Genomic DNA, 16,353 nt, shown 5'->3' on the forward strand with positions numbered 1-16,353 from the left:
GATTTCTTAAAAAAAAAAAAAAGAACTATATAGAACTCAAGAAAGCTGAGAATTTCAATGCCCTTGCTTTCCATTCAATAAATGCCTCCTGACTATCTACTACAAAGTTTTGATGACAGAGAAAGATCAAGGAGAGGAACAATTCTTACCCTAGAGGACTTTACAATCTAGTAGTGATACAAGACAAGATTATATATATAGGATTTGAGGGGGTAGACATTTTCCTTACCTTGGAGAATCAGAGAAGACTGATCAAAGGAGGTTAAGTTTGAGATGGTCTCTGAAAAGGCAGAATTTTTAAAAAGTAGAAAGTGATGGCAAAAAAAAAAATCAAGGGAAGGGATCAGAATGATCAAAAACATAGGGAGGCAGAAAAGCATTAAGTGTCTGTGTCTGTGTCTGTGTGTGTGCGTGTGTGTGTGTGTGTATCTGTGTTACAGATAGCAAATAGTTCAGTTTTTTTGTGACAGTAAAAACTCCAAGTCAGCTCTCTAAGATAATTTCCTACTGTAAACAGGGAAGGAAATAGTGGAATATAATGTTGAGAAGATACATATGGTTAAAACATAGAGGATATTTATTGTCAGCTAAGCGGTTGGTCTTGATGCAGTAGGAAATGGGAGGGTATTGAAGAATTTTGAGTAAAGGATATAAAAATCATGGCTTTGCTTCAAGAAGATTATCATAATAGTGTTATATAAAATGTATTGAATTGGAGAGACAGACAGAAATGTAATAGGAAAAGAGCCAGTTAAGAGATATCTGCAATATTCTGGGCATAAGAAGACTAGAGTCTGGACTAGAATAGTCCAAGTGAGGATTAAAAGGAAGGATACCAATAAAGAGATAGAATGATAGAATATAGGCAGGGTTTCAACAGGGGCAGCTAGATAACACTGTGGATATAATGCTGGATTTGAGTCAGGAAAACCCGAGTTCAAATCTTCACCTAGTCAACCTTAGTCACTTGTCTCTCGACAAGTTCATGACTTTCCTGGGCTGTAAAATGAGGAATAATAACAGCAACTATCACAAAGGGTTTCTGTGGGCACCAAAGGATAGTAACAAATGTAAAGCACTTTGCAGATCTTAAATAAATAAAAGAGTATTATATAAATACTAATTATTTTACCATGTGGGACTGAGGAAGAAAAACAATGCTTTGAGAGTTTAGGAGAGAAAGTTGGTAGTTTCTCTTGAAGGTCTTTAGGTTGTGGCAAAGAGACAAAAAATAAAAGGCAGGGCAACATTAGGTTTCTGTTTCTTGGAAAAAGGATTGGAATACTGAAGAAACAAGAATGCTACTTATATTTATATGACTTCCTGCCTCTCATCTTGCATGTCATGAAATAAGAAACTTCTAATCCACTGAAGTGGAAATCAGATGTCTTGAATTCTAATTCTTGCTCTGTCATTTAAAGCCTCATGACCTTGAAAAAGTCAATGCTGTATGTCTGCTACTTAAATTGCATTGAGTTTATCAGTGAATGTACAAAAGGTGTAATTACATCCTAATTTTTCTTCATCACAAAAAGATGGTTTTATCCACCTGTGCAATTGTCCATAAAATATTAAAATAAAAACAAGTAGAATATCAACATTCCCAGATCATTTTCCATTAAACTCTATGAAAAGATGAGAATTTTCACATGATGATGATAATGATGATGATGATGATGATAATGATGATGATAATGATGATGATACTCAATTGTTCAAATCAGTCTCAAATTTTTCTGGTCCCCTTTTGTCTTTCTGAATCTCAACTCAGTCTCCTCAACCAAAGATAGATATATACAGAGACAGACAGACAGACAGGCAGACAGAAGGTAAGCAGACAGAGAAATGAAGTGGGAGCAGGAGTTTGTATAAAATAACCTCTAAGGATTCTTCCAACAGGAAAATTCTGTGACTTGATGAAATCCTTTTAGGTTCTGATTGGCAAGCAACCACCTTGGTGTTGTTCAGTCATTACTAGTTGTGTCTGATTCTTCATGACCCCAATTTGGGGTTTTTGAAGCAAAGATATTGGAGTGGTTTATCATTTCCTTCTCCAGCTCATTTGACAGATAAGAAAACTGAGGGAAATAGGGATAAGTGACCTGCTGGGGTTATATAGTTAGTAAATGTCTGAGGTTAGATTTGAACTCCCGGGGATGAGTCTTTCTGACTCCAAGTCTAGTGCTCTATCCCCTGCTCTACCAGCTACCCAGCTGCTTGATAGGTCACATAGTTAACAAACAAGTGTCTGAGGTCACATTTGAACTCAGGTCCTCCTGATTACAGGGCTGGTGCTCTAGCCACTACACCAACTAAGCTGACTTGAGAACTAAATCATAAATAAGTGCCATTTATCTAGTACATAGCGTTTAGATTTAGTCAAACAGAAAGTACAAACCTTTATACTAATACAAATATAGATCTCAAAATATTCTAAAGGACCTAACTAATAAACTCTCCTGAAACCAGACCATTGGTTCACAACCCAAAATCTTTTATATATAATCACATGGATAAACTATTGATTCACACATACTTAAAAACATTTCATAGATGCCACCATACTCGTTATCTCTAAAATTCAAGAAGTGCAAAGCTTTCAAAATAAAGGGACCTGGAAGACAAGATCAAAATCTTGGGGGGGGGGGGTGAACAAGATAATTTAATTGTTATCTCTGTGGAACTGTTACTTGAATTGTGTTGTGGAGATTTTCAGAGAACAGAAACTAAAGTATGTCCTAAAATTTTTCTTCAGCTACAAAAAGCTGTTTTCTGAACCTGTGCAATAGTCCACAAAATATTAAACAGAAAAGACTCATAGTAGGATACTGCCATGATATACCTAGATCATTTCTATTGAATTCTATGAAAAGAGATGATGATAATGACAATGATAATAAGGCCGAGTTCAGTCTCAACATTTCCTTATCCCTTTTTTCCATCAAATTTTACTTGTTTTGTCATCTCAGGTCTCAATTCTTTAGGGAGTTTTGTGATGGGATTAACTAGGCACTTATATTCATTTTCATTTATTTGCATATATGTAAGTACCCTAGTATTTTCCTTCCCCAGTACAATGTAAGCTTTTTGAGAAGATCTTTTCTGTTTATTAAGTTGGTGTTCCCAGCTTGCACAGTTCAGAATTAGCCAGTTAATAACATTTGCTGAATTATACAAAAGAGATCATGTATGAGTATTTTCACTCTTGCAGGTATCATAGATTTACGACTAGAAGATGATCTAGTCCAACTTCTTCACTTTTTATAAGGAAGGAAGGAAAAAGCATTTATTCAAATGAGATTTAATAAGCATTTAATATATGTTAAAAACTGTGATGAGCTTTTGACAAATATCTCATTTTATTCTCAAAACCAGGGTGGTAGGTACTATCATTAACCATAAGGCTAATTGAATAATCAATAGATGAGGAAGGTCTTGATTCAGAAAGACTCAACTTTCTGAGTTCAAATCCAACCTCAGACACTTAGTAGCTGTGTAATCCTGGGCAAGTCACTTAACCCTGTTTGCTTTGTTTTTCTCATCTGTCAAGCGAGTTGGGGAAGGAAATGGCAAATCATTCCAATATCTTTGCCTATAAACCCCCCAATATATTCATGAAGAATCCAGACATGACTGAAAAATAACTGATCACAAGAAATAGATGTTAGATGACTTGCTCAGAATCTCCTCTGAGACAGAATTTGAATTCAGGTCTTTCTGATTCCAATTCTAGGACATCACCAGGGGGCCTTAGTTATTATGCACTTGCCACATACCAAACACAGTTGAATACAAATAAGAAAACTTGCTAAATCTACCCTCAAGGCGCTTATATTTTACTATAGACAATACACCTTGGGGAGTGGTGGCCAGGGTGGGGCACTTTAGTGTGTGAAGTTATAGAAAGGTTGAATAAAGGCAAAGGGGAGAAGATAGATGGAACCATTTAGGACCATGTCAGTTTACTTTGATGGTGGTTGCCAACCAAAGGGAGAGGGAATGATGAGTATATGAATAGGCCAAGGACTATTGACTGAAGTGTTGGGTTTATCTAAAATGGTGGGTCAAGACAGGAAAGGCATCAAGAGAAGGGTGGTTTGGAAATTCTGGAGCTTAAAGAGTAACTATCCTATGGGAATAGTATTGATTGCAGTGGATCCCTTATCCAGGATTCAGAGACTAAACTGAGACCCAGAGAAGTAACTGATTTGCCTTTGGTCACATAGATAGGGGTAGGACTCAAACCTGGGTCATTTGAGTCAGAGTTCTTTCAATTACACTAGGAAGCTTCTAAGTTTGCAATTTAAAGGCAAAAAGGGAGAAGAAATAACTGTTTAAGTACTTATTATTTGCCAGTCACTGTGCTAATTGCTTTAGAAATATTATCTCATTCAAAAAATAGTTTTACTGCCATAACTCAAAACAATGCCTAATGTGAAATTTCCAGGACCCTGGTCTGGTAAATTGAAGATATATAATTAATATGATTTAATATATTGGAGGGTAGGTGTCTCAGATTATTGCATGGGGAAGGTGGAGAGGAATCAAAGAGGCATCATCTTCATGTAGCTGCTCAGTAATATAACTCAAGCTTCAACAAACTCTACTTTAGAAGTCTAAGTCTTCAGCTGGGTTCTGGCACTAAGGTAAAGCCAAAGGTCAAATTAAAGAGGGTCCTGTTTTTATCCAAGGAAAGGTATCCACTACATCATTTACAGGAATGCATATATCTTGGTGTGATGTTCTGGTACATCCTATTACATTGACCAGCTGCCTGAAGACTGAGAGTAGAGGAAAGTCTATCACATAAATGAAGGGTCCTCAATATGCTTCATTGATGGAACATATTCAACTCTACTGTTCCTATCAGACTCAGGGGACTATTTGTAATTGCCAAAACAACAACTTTTAGGTAGAACTTTATAGATTAGGAAGTACTTTCCTAGCTGCAAGTATTACTATCCCCATTTTATAGCAAAGAAAATTGAGATTCAGAAAGAATAACTGACTTGTCCAAAGTTGGATATAGCTTATAAATTGGAAATTCAGAACTTGAACCCAGGGTCTTCTAATTCCCAAGTTCAGTGCCCCTTAAAGGATACCAGCATGTCTGCCCTTTTAACAAACTCCTTTTTGCTTGATATTCTGTCCATCAGTGTATCAGGTTTATCTTTTAATCTCCTTTTCCATTGTTTTCCTCAAGGTTCTCATCACTAGTAACCACATCCAAGATTGTTTTCTGAATTCTAGCCTCTCTCTTGCTGATTCACTTTGTAAACCCCTAAGAATTAATCTTCATGATGAACTACTATTCTGTTATTTCTCATTTCTCATCTGGTTGGTCTACTTTGAGACTACTCTGACTGACTTCACCACCAGGACCCCTTCCCTCCTGGAGTAAGCATTTCCCCCACACCATCAGCTTCCTTTTGTGTATTAACCTCCTCCATTAGACTTTAAATTCCTTAATGGTAGAGATTGCCTTTCTTTTTTTCAAATTCACATCCCAAGTACCTAGTTTTATTAATCAAATGATTAATATCCCATTACATCAGCCCAACCCTTTTCATGAATCTTTTATCCAAAAGTTTTCTATTGTTTCTATAAGTTTTTTTTTAATATTTTACATCTATCTTCCAAAACAGTCTATCTTTTTCTTTTTAATACATTTTCATTTCTGCATGTTTGTCTCTCTTCTACCCAAAAGTCATCCTTTGTGACAAAGAAGAAAAAAAAATAGAAAAAAGAAAAAAAATCAATGCAGCAAAATAAACCAAAATATAAAACAACTGAATGGTCTAACTCTTTAAAGTTCCTCCAGAAGCTGATTCTACTCTAAGGCCTTAATTTTATCTCACATCAATCTCCAAAACCAAGCCAATCTTATATAAAGTAAAATCTTAGAAAGCTGGGAGAGATCTCAGAGGTCAAGTCTGACTCCTTAGCTGATTCAGGACTTCCCTCCCCAACATCACAGACATATGTGCTTCCTGCCTAGAATGCCTTCATTTTCCTAACTAATCCTCCTAAACCCAGTTCAAATCCCTCAAGAAGCCAGATCTTACTAATATTCCTTCCAGGTCTAAAATTCTGTCATACTCCAATTCTTCCTTCTTGCCCTTTTATCAGTACTACAACTGAAGACTTCAATTATCTAATTTCTTAATGTATCATAGTTTTGCCTTGTTTAATATACTTACTTTCTCTCTCATGCCTTGCCAGGTGGAGGGCACATGGTAAGGATTCAATTAGGACTTGCTTGTTTAACTACAGAAGGAAATCTTGAAGCAAAGGTTGCATGTGTTTGTTCAAGAAGAATTAAATCATATCAGAGTGATCCTATCACATCCCAACAGAATCTGCCACTTGGATGTGGGGACTCCTGGATACAGTCATTCATGGTCCTATGTTCCCCCTGGGTGCCACACTGCAAGGGGTAAGCCCAAATGAGTCTGAATGAATGGAATGAGAGGACTGTCCAAGGTACCTATACATTAGAAGAAGATAAAGCAAGAGCTTAGGAGGAAGCAGGATGCCTGTTACATCTAAGCTTTTCCTAAGCACCCAAATTGGGACATTTTATGGTTGCTGAAGAAAGTTGTTGAGTAAAGGATAAGATCTTCAGAGCCACTTAAAATTTACCTAGGTTCTATATTAAGGTAAGGCTTTTTTTGAGCATAGGGAAGCAGAATATCATATGATTGCTTCAATATAGTGGTGCAATTTGTGTTTTCAAAAGAAAGGAAGAAAGAAATTAGACTACATACCTCCTTACATAAAGCTTAAATGGGGGTGGGTTGGGTGGCTTTCAAAATGAAGGTATTTTAAGGTAATTGTAACTTCATGATCCCAATTGGTACTTCCTGGGCAAAGACTCTGAAGTGGCTTGCCATTTCCTTCTCCTGGTCATTTTTACAGATGAGGAAACTGAGGCAAACAGCAGGGTGAGTTAATAAAGGTCTGAGACCAGATTTGAACTCCAGAAGATGAATCTGCCTGACACCAGATCCAGCGTTCTATACACTGTGCACCCAAAATGAATATATATGTATGTATATACATCTATACATTCACCATTTTTTAATTGGACCTGTGATCTCTTCAGTCCTAAAAGTTCCTATTGAAGAATTTTCTATCAATGCATATGGATGATTGCACTGTAGTCTTAGAGTTTCCAGTGGCACTGAAAGGTTAAGTGATTTGTCAGATGTCAAAATGGAGAACTGAACTTAGGACTTCTCTGAAATTGGAGGAACTGGATTCACATTTTGTCTCTTATCGTTCACTATTGTCATCTATGAAATGGCAGTGGGGAGCTTGGACTAGATAGTCTTTCCCACTTCTCAATCTATGGCTCTATGATTCCCAAAAGGATCTAGGTCCACATCCTGCCTTGGTAGCCTATTACATGTAGGACTAAGAACAAGTCATAAGTCACCAACTTTCTGGATCTTGGTTTCCAGATTCATAAAATGAAGAAGATGGATTAGTTTGCTTTGGAGTAATTGTACTAACAACTTCTAGTTCTAAATCTATGATCCTATGTCTTCAAATGTAGCTCTTTTTGTCATTGAAGGATGATGGATGGTAATTTGTTGTCCGGTCATTTTTAGTCAGGTCCAACTTTTCCATGGTCCCATTTGGTGTTTTTTGGCAAAGATATTGCAATGATGTTACCATTTCCTTCTCCAGTTCATTTTACAGATGAGGAAACAGAGGCAAACAAGGTTAAATAACTTGACCAGGGTAATATGGCTAGTAAGTGTTTGAGACCAGACTAGAACAGTTTTCCTGACTCCGGGTCCAACATTCTATATAATCCCCTTGTTACACACTTCACTTGATGGTTCTAAGGATAACATGAGATGATGGCTATAAAACACTTTGCAAACCTTATGGAGATATAGAAATATAAGCTAGCATGTGATATTATAATTCAAATTCATTTTTGTAAGGGAGATGTCAGAACGTATCACCCTCAGGTAAAATATTTCAAAGGCTATGTTATTTTACAAGCTGGAAGGGATCTTGGGACGCCCATTCCTATCACTTCATTTTAGAAGAAAAAACTTTATGTATAGTTAGAGAGAAGCCTTTTCTAATTTAGTTCAAAATATTCTAAAGCCACACAGCTAATGAGAGGCAGGGACAACTCTGGGTCAGGATTTGAACATAGTGTCTTTGACCCTCGATCTTTTTCTACTGGCTCAAAGAAATTTCATATCCAAGATTCTCCTATTGTTATCATTAAACTTGCACTCCACTTGTACACATGTATGTTCTCTTGGATACTAATGTATTTTGAATACTACATAAGATAATGCATAAATTTGTATTAATATATTCTTATTTATATTAAAAGTTAAATAGGGAGTGCTTGCATTGAGTCAAGGGTTATTATTCTGCATGGTAGTTCTAGCTTTTGAAAAAGGACTGAGTGTGTGTGAGATCTTGGGGAGACCGCCCTCCCCAAAAAAGACATGAAGTTGACCCATGTGTGAACATTTAAAGCAAGAAAATTTTAAAAGTAAACTATTTGATTCTTTAGTGCAAAACTTGAAGTAAAATTTAAATGATTTAAAAAATCACAGGCAGCCCCCACTGTCCCCCTGCGGATTGCACCATGACTAAAGTACTTACTTTAAGAGATGACCTAACTGGCCCTGGGCACGTGCTTTCCTCTACTCTGAAACATGCCATTAGTCTCTTAATCCCTGGCAAAACCTTCCCAGCCCCTCTCTCAGTCTGGGGCTCTCGGAGACCCCCTCCTGAGGTGACCAAAGGAGGCCGGGAGGTGTTCTCCCTGGAGCTGGGGTCTCATGGCTGCTTCCGAGCGGGCAGCCCCCCACCCCGACGCCGCGGAAGCCCGTCTCCGGCCGCTCCGGGATGCGCCGCGGCACTCCGCCCTCAAGCTTGGGAAAGCCCCTCTGCTCCAATCAGGAGGCTTCGGGGCCGTGACGTCACGCCTCCCCGGCCCGGCCCCCCCGCCGCGTGACGCCAACGGCATTCCCGGCCCTGCCACGTGGGGTTTGTAGGGGAAGGGGGATCACGTGGGCGCTCCGGGCCGGGCCGCCGCCTGGGCCCCGCCCCGCCCCGCCCCGCCCCCAGCCCGGGCCGCGCGGGGGCTCTCCCGCCGCCGCCGCCGCCCCCCGCCCCCTGCGGCCGGCCGGCTCTCTGCGCGCCGCCTCCCCGGGCTCCTTCCCGCCCTCCCGCTTCTCGGGGACCTCCCGCTTCTCGCTGCGCTCCGGCCGCGGCGAAGCGGGAAGGAGGTGGGCGCGCGCGGCCGGGCCGCCTCCGGCTGCCCCCTCGGGGCGCCCGGCCAGCGGGGCCGCAGCGGCGGGAGCGGGCGCTCCGGGAGAGAGTCCCCGCGGCGGCGGCCGGGGGGGAGGGGCGCGCCCGCGCAGGGCCGAGGTGGCGCCGGGCGCCCCGCGCCTCCCGCCGCATGAGCCCCGCGGGCAGAGCCGCCGGCACGGGCCACGGGGGAGGCTGGCACCCGCGCTGCCCCGCCGCTGCCAGCCTTCCGCAGCTCGGGGACAAAAAGATGGGCAGCGCCATCCATCCTGCCACCGCCGCTCGCGCTCTCCGCGCGCTCTCTCTCTCCCTCTCTCTCCCTCTCTCCCTCTCTCTCTCTCTCTCTCTCTCCCTCTCTCTCTCCCTCTCTCTCTCTCTCTCTCTCTCTCTCCTTTATCCTCTCTCTGTCTCCTAAGCTAGGTACCTGCACCTCCATAGAAAGGGGGAGCTCAGAAAAAGATGATTAAAATGCACTTTACCCAAAAAAAAGTTAACCTAAATTTTTCTTTTGATCACAAACTTTCAAGTGTCAACCTCATCTTAAGGATTTAAAAAAAATACATAGCTATTTCTAGACATAACGTCTAGACCGAAATGCCACCATGAATAACTTACCTTGTTCAGCTTTTGGTCATAAAGGTCTTCTTCAGCCTGCTGTGTGGTCCCAATGGATTGGTAGTAAGCAGTTCCCAAAATTGAGGTAATAAAGAGATCAGATGAATTTAAGACGGCCGGCCAAAAAAATTAAAAAAATAAAAAATAACATTAAAAAAGAGGGGTTCTGCGGAAATCCTAAGATGCACCGTTCTTTCCACTTTTAGTGGATGTTGGAATTATTATTTGTCTGGACTTATTTAAATTCAGAGTCGGGTCTCCAACTCTCGACGTGTATTGCTTGTGCCTTTAAAATAAATTATCAAGTTTCCCCCTCTTTGCTCCCAGCTCTGTATATGAGAAAGTGTCCTTTCAGTTTCAAAAATTACTCTCATGAAGAGTCAGCATTAAGTCGCCCCAAGATGTGCAGCATCAGGAGAAAGTCTTCTTTGGCTGATGCCGGCCAGTTCAAGTCCCTAGTTCAATGAGCTGCTCAGAGTAGGGACTGGGTAATTTTTTCCAGACGTCTTGACTTTTTCTTTCCTGCTATTGCCTTTCTGCCTTCTCCAACTTAAGGGGTCTTTTAACAAGTGAGACTTGCTGGTTGTTTTAATAGGGCGGAGGATGGGGGTGGGGGTGAGGGGAGTGGAGAAGGGAGGTGTGTTGGGGGAGGGTGGGTGGGGAAGAGGGAGGGGAGGGAAGAAAGAAGGGAAGAAGGGAAAGAGGAGGAAGGAGGGAGGGAGAGGGAGAGAGACAGAGAGAAAGAGAGAGAGAACATTCAAAGTCACTTTCTTAGTTTTGGGACCAGTTCAAGCTCCAATGAATTCAGTTAATTTAATTGCAAAACTTTGCAGAGAAATAAATGCCATACACACATGTTAGCACCACCTGATTTCCTCTTCTTGTACAACAATCTGAATTTTAAAATATTTAACTGTGTCTGAATCGCATGGACCATTTCTCTGTGAGAAGTTATTTTAAAAGGAAAGGAGGGGGAGAAGAGGGGAATGATGCCATTCATAGATTCGGTTCATTGATGAGCAAATACAGATATGTATATACAAATAGACGATCATATATATGTATATAAAATCTACCTATGCATATGGAAATTGATGTTTATATTTATAATTTATATTGAGGATCAGAAAGAAGGTGAGTGATAAGAAAACTTTAATACCGAATTTTGTCTTTGCTTGCTGGTCTGTCTCTCAGTCCCCCCCCCCCCGACCCCAACAAGGCACGCCGCACACCCACCCACCCCCCTTTCATCTAAAAGATGCTACAATCTAAATTCGGGACAAGAGACAAAGTCCTTCCTCCCCCTCTTTTCCCTCAGGAATTAATTAGAGTGGAGTTGCGCTGGTTGAAAAAGTCAGCATTGAGATCCGCTAAATACAATACACTTGGTGCAAAATCTCTCCACAGCTCCGAGTCAAAAATGTTAGAACAGCGCCTGTTTGGCCAATCGCTCTCCCCAAGGAAGGGGATCCTTCTGTCAGCCTAGAGACAATCGCGGCAGCTGGCGCCCCCCTGGAACCGCGGCGGCCCGGAGCCCGGGCGCGGGGGTCTGCGGACGCCGCAGCGGGGCTCCCGGGCCACTTCCTCCACACGGTCACTTCCCCACTCCGGCCCCCCAACTTCTTCGGGCGGATTCCGAATGACCAGGAGATGGCACTGTTTAGGAAATAATGAGAACGAATTCCCAATTATAAGCTCAGGGGCCCAGGGTGATGCTGCGGCAGAAGAATGGGAGGAACCGCTCTGCGAGATGTGTTTGCCTGTGTGGTGTGTGTGTGTGTGTGTGTGTGTGTGTGTGTGTGTGTGTGTGTGTGTGTGTGTGTGTGATATTCCCCAAAATATCACAAGTGAAAAATGCAAACCTGGTAGGGATGCTTTTCACCTACTCTTGGGTACCGGTTCGGCGACCCAGTGGCCAAGCCGACCGGTCCTCGGAGGGGTAACTTGGGAAGACCCAGTTGGCCGCTCCTTGTTCAATCCGCTATAAACAGCCCCCCCACACGCAGCTCAGCCTCACACAGAGCCTTCCTTGGTACACCAAAGGGAGCATTAATTACACGGGTGGAATGACTTCACCTGGGTCTACAGACACACGCACGCATCTGTCCCTGGCAAGCTTCCTAAGACTGCCTTCATTTCAACACAGACGAATTACCTCATAAGAGCATCTTGTACATTTCAAAGATGTCTTTCCCCCTGAATCCATCCTATAAACTTTTAGATAAAACAAACTTTTACATAAGATACATTTTTACTTTATCTTAGTTAAGTATCATTTTTGCTTTTGTCTTATTTATTATAGGGACAGTTATACAATCTAAATAAATGAGATTTGCAAAAGTGGAGGGGTTTCTTATGAGTCACGAAGATTTAGGTGGGAATTCTTCCCGTGACACACTAGGGCTGTGTGTGACTCTGAGTGAGTCACAACTACTCACTGTCTCCAAGCAACTGTCTCAAAATGAGAAGTTACAGATGGGTTGTAGATAGACATTGCTGGAGAAAGTTTCCACACCCGGAGTTCCTCCTCGATCATAAAATTGTGGTTCCAGGACAAATTACAAGAAGAGTAAGAAAAACAAACGAGAGACAGAGAGAGAGAGAGAGAGAGAGAGAGAGAGAGAGAGAGAGAGAGAGAGAGAGAGAGAGAAAGTTACAGAGGTAGGGAAATTAGTACTATATTGGGAATCAAAGTCCTAGTTTTGAGTCTTGGTGCTTTTCTAACAAATATCTAAATGGGTGATTTTCCCCTTATCCATTTCTTTGCTCCTGTTTCCTCAACTCTAAAAATAGGGATGGAAGATAGGGTATAGAAGGGAGCTTAAATGAGCTTCAAAGCTACTCCAATTCTAAAATTCTATATTCATTCAACATGATAATTTTACAGCTGTGGAAACTGAGGCATTCATAAAGAAAACTATTGGGTAAAGGTCACACAAGTAGTAAGAAGCAGATCCAATTCACCTAGACTCTGCTTGAATATTTCCCTTGATGGGGAACTCTCTCACAAAGTTGCTCATTCCCTTTTCAGAGGACTCTGAATCTGAAAATTCTTCTTCATATTGAGCCACAATGTTCCTTTTTACAACTTACCCTGATCTGAGTTGATGTCTAAGCTGCCAAATTGAGCCAGTCAAAATCACCCATGAAAGTCTTTTAAATATTAGGCTAGTTGCCATTTTTTAATTATGCACACACTCATCAAGATTTTAATTATTCCTTGCTTCCAAAACTGCCTACTCCCAAGATGCTAACAAATTTAAGTAATTAAACTTTGAGCTCCTGTTTCTACATAGCCTATCCTTGTGCTAATTATGTAGGAACTAAACTTTGAAGTGAACTTTTAGGAAACAATTGCCTTGGATGAACTGAAAGCTGGAACTTTCAAATGATCAAAAGATGTTGTCATGTGATTTTTTTTTAAAGAAAAGATAAGATTGAAAATTCAGGGCTGAGGTTTTCCTTATAAAATCCTATGTCACTTCTTGAAACAAATGAAAAAATAGACTGCTAGTCAGATTTCAGATTTAAGAGTCCAGCTAACTATAGGACGTCAGACAATTTATCCTACAGTCTCTTCTTGAAGACTTTTGGTAGGAGAAATCAGTTCTCTCATACAACATAATACATGAAATATAGATATATAGATATATATTCCTGAAGTGTTAGAACAAGAGAGAAAGTAGAAATAGGAAAAAAAATCACTGATCACCATCTTAAAGAGATCCTAAGAGGAAAATCTACAGTAAAATCATAGTCAAATTCCAAAACCTCCAGGTTAAGGGAATAGTATTCTGAGTACCTAGGAAAAAAAACAATCCAAATACAATGGAGCCACAATTGGAATTATGCAAGACCTAGCAGCGGCTACTTTAAAAGACCACAGGTCTTGGAACACTATGTATGGAAGTGGAAAAGAATTGAAGTTGTGGCTGAAAATGTCATACCCAACCCAGTTAAGCATAATCCTGAATGAAAGAAAATTCCACTCAATAAATCATCAGACTTTCAGGATTTTGTTGCAAGAATGCCAAACTTGAAGGAAGATTTGACATATAAGATCCAAGAGAAAAATGAGGTAAACATCAAACACTAATTAAAAGGTACTCAATAAGAACAATTTGTTTACTATTTAAATGTGCATACTTGAAATGCAAAACGTGTCTAAGATTATCATTAATAATTGAGTTCTAAAAAAAGATTGGGGTAGAGCTCACTAGGATGTAATTCTAAAAATAAAATTGTGTTGGAAAAGAAAAAGAATAATTAACTCATACAAATAAGGTGGGGGAGAAAGAACTGATACAGAGGAATTAGATGGGGAAAGAGGCCTAGTAGTTTATGAAATCTACTCTCATTAGGTATGGGTTAAAGAGAAACACCTCCCCCCACCCACACACACACACACAGGATAAAAATCTAACTTCAGAAAGATATGAGGGGAAAGGGAAAGGGAGGGTATTGAGTTAGGGCTAAGGAATTAGTGTAAGGAGAATGTATAGAAGGATGTGTAGATTAAACAGATTAAACAGAATGAAGGGGTATAAAAGGGTGTATAAGGGAGGAATTCTTGGAGAGGGGTTAAGAGGAGTAATAGAGACATGGCTAGGTGGCACAGAGGATAGAGCACCAGCCTTGGAGTCAGGAGTACCTGAGTTTAAATCTAGCCTCAGATGCTTAATAATTACCTATCTGTGTGGCCTTGGGCAAGCCACTTATAACCCCATTGCCTTGAAAAATCTTTAAAAAAAAAAGAGGAGGAATAAGAGGGCAAGATAATGGGTATATGTATATAGGTGTGTGTACACGTATATATATATATATATATATATATATATATATATATGTAAAATGCATATATATATATATATATATATATATATAAATCATGCTTAATTATAGCTTGTGGGGAGGAGAAAGGGGGTAAAAAGGATCAGGTGAAAGGTGCATAGCAAAGAACAAAAGAAAGCCTATAAGGAAACAAAGAAAAGATGGACAGTTTAGAGCACAATCTGAAATATTCATTATATAGGTTTCCTTGAAATGGAAATTTATTACTTTCTATTGAATCCTCTTTTTTGTTTGCTTTATACATAGCAATGTTTTTTCTTATTTTGTATTTAAGTTAAAATATAATAAAAATCAAATCAAATAGAAATCAGTTCATTTCCTTTGTATAAATGGAAACAAGAAAATGAATTGTCTAAAGTCACAAGCTGATCAACGGCAGAACCATATTGTATAATTCAGCAGAGTAGACATCTCATTTCATATCTCTAGGTTTCCATTTCTTTATAACACAGCTGGAAATAGCTTTCAGCAAATCATTACTCTTTCCTTCTGCTATGGCCTTACTACTTTTGCCCAGCAATTTGATTATCAAATCAAAGGTCAGTTCCATGGTTGCTCCTAGTAAGGGATATTGCCAGATCTATTTTAAGAAGATTGCACCAATGTACATTTCTACTCAACAACATATTGCCCCATTTCCATTCTAAATATTCCATGCCCTCGACTCTCTTAATTTCTTAACTTGCTAACAATACAAGAAGAAAATAAAAGTTAAATTGAAAATAAATGTTGCTATTAAATGATTATAACGACTAAATTTGGTCCCAGAGAGAAAAGATAATTTACACCTCTTGTTCTTCTTTAATGAGATAGAAGACTATGGCTATAGAATATTCTTTATGCTATGAGATATGATTGATATGTTAGTAAATTATACTGATGCACTCCCCCCACCCTTTTAAAATTCCATCATAAAAGATACAGCTTGCTGAAATGGGAAGTAAAGGAAAGAAAATGAGAAATAAAGGTCATAGAAAAACAATTATCGGTGAACATTTTTAAATTCTAATTTATTACTATACATACCCCATAGTTCCTTTTTTTGTCAATTATATGAGTTCTTTGAAACAATGTCATTCTTTCTTTCTTGCAAGTTAAGAGCCAACAGACTCTTTCATTTTATAAACTGTTTCATAACTTTTCCTTATTAATGAGTTTAGGTAGCATCAGGAAATCACTAGATGGTCATATGGGAAGGGAGTTTCCCTTTAGAAATCAGGTAGTTCAAACTCAAGATGAAATATGAATCCCTTTTATGAGATCACCAACAATAACACTACTAGGTCTGTTTCCAAAGATAATTAGGGAAAAGATGGGGGGAAACCTTATCTATTGTAAAATATTATAGCAGTTCTCTTTGTAGTGACAAAAATCTATCAATCAGTGAATGACTGAGCACATGTTATATGACTGTGATGGACCACAATTGTGCTTTTAAGAAATGATTTCAATAATCCTAGAAAAACATGAATAGAGTTGCTAGAGATAATGAAGTATGAAATGAGCAAAACCAAGAGAATGAAGTATACAGTAACAGCAATATTATTTTAGAACAACTTTAAGTGACTAAATCATTTTAACTATTTTAAAAATCCA

General features: G+C 39.6%; 1 protein-coding gene across 3 annotated transcripts in view; it reads right to left on the bottom strand.

Annotated features, from left to right (window-relative positions):
• HAS2 (hyaluronan synthase 2) overlaps positions 1 to 15,895 on the bottom strand; it is a 42,066-nt gene extending 26,171 nt beyond the window's left edge. The window contains exons 1-2 of one of the 3 annotated variants that reach the window (XM_074201534.1): positions 15,784 to 15,895; positions 9,907 to 10,485 (exon numbers count right to left, since the gene is read on the bottom strand). Coding sequence is in view for 1 of the 3 variants with exons in the window: in XM_074201533.1 (XP_074057634.1) it covers positions 8,641 to 8,700 (60 nt within the window). In the remaining 2 variants the exon portion in view is untranslated. Of the gene's footprint in view, positions 1 to 8,640; positions 8,868 to 9,906; positions 10,494 to 15,783 lie in introns of those variants that run through there. The other 2 variants (XM_074201535.1, XM_074201533.1) reach the window with 2 other exon arrangements.
• Between the last annotated feature and the right edge of the window lie 458 nt (positions 15,896 to 16,353).

The sequence above is a fragment of the Macrotis lagotis genome, chromosome X, assembly GCF_037893015.1.
Source record: "Macrotis lagotis isolate mMagLag1 chromosome X, bilby.v1.9.chrom.fasta, whole genome shotgun sequence".
Taxonomy (NCBI): Eukaryota; Metazoa; Chordata; class Mammalia; order Peramelemorphia; family Peramelidae; genus Macrotis; species Macrotis lagotis.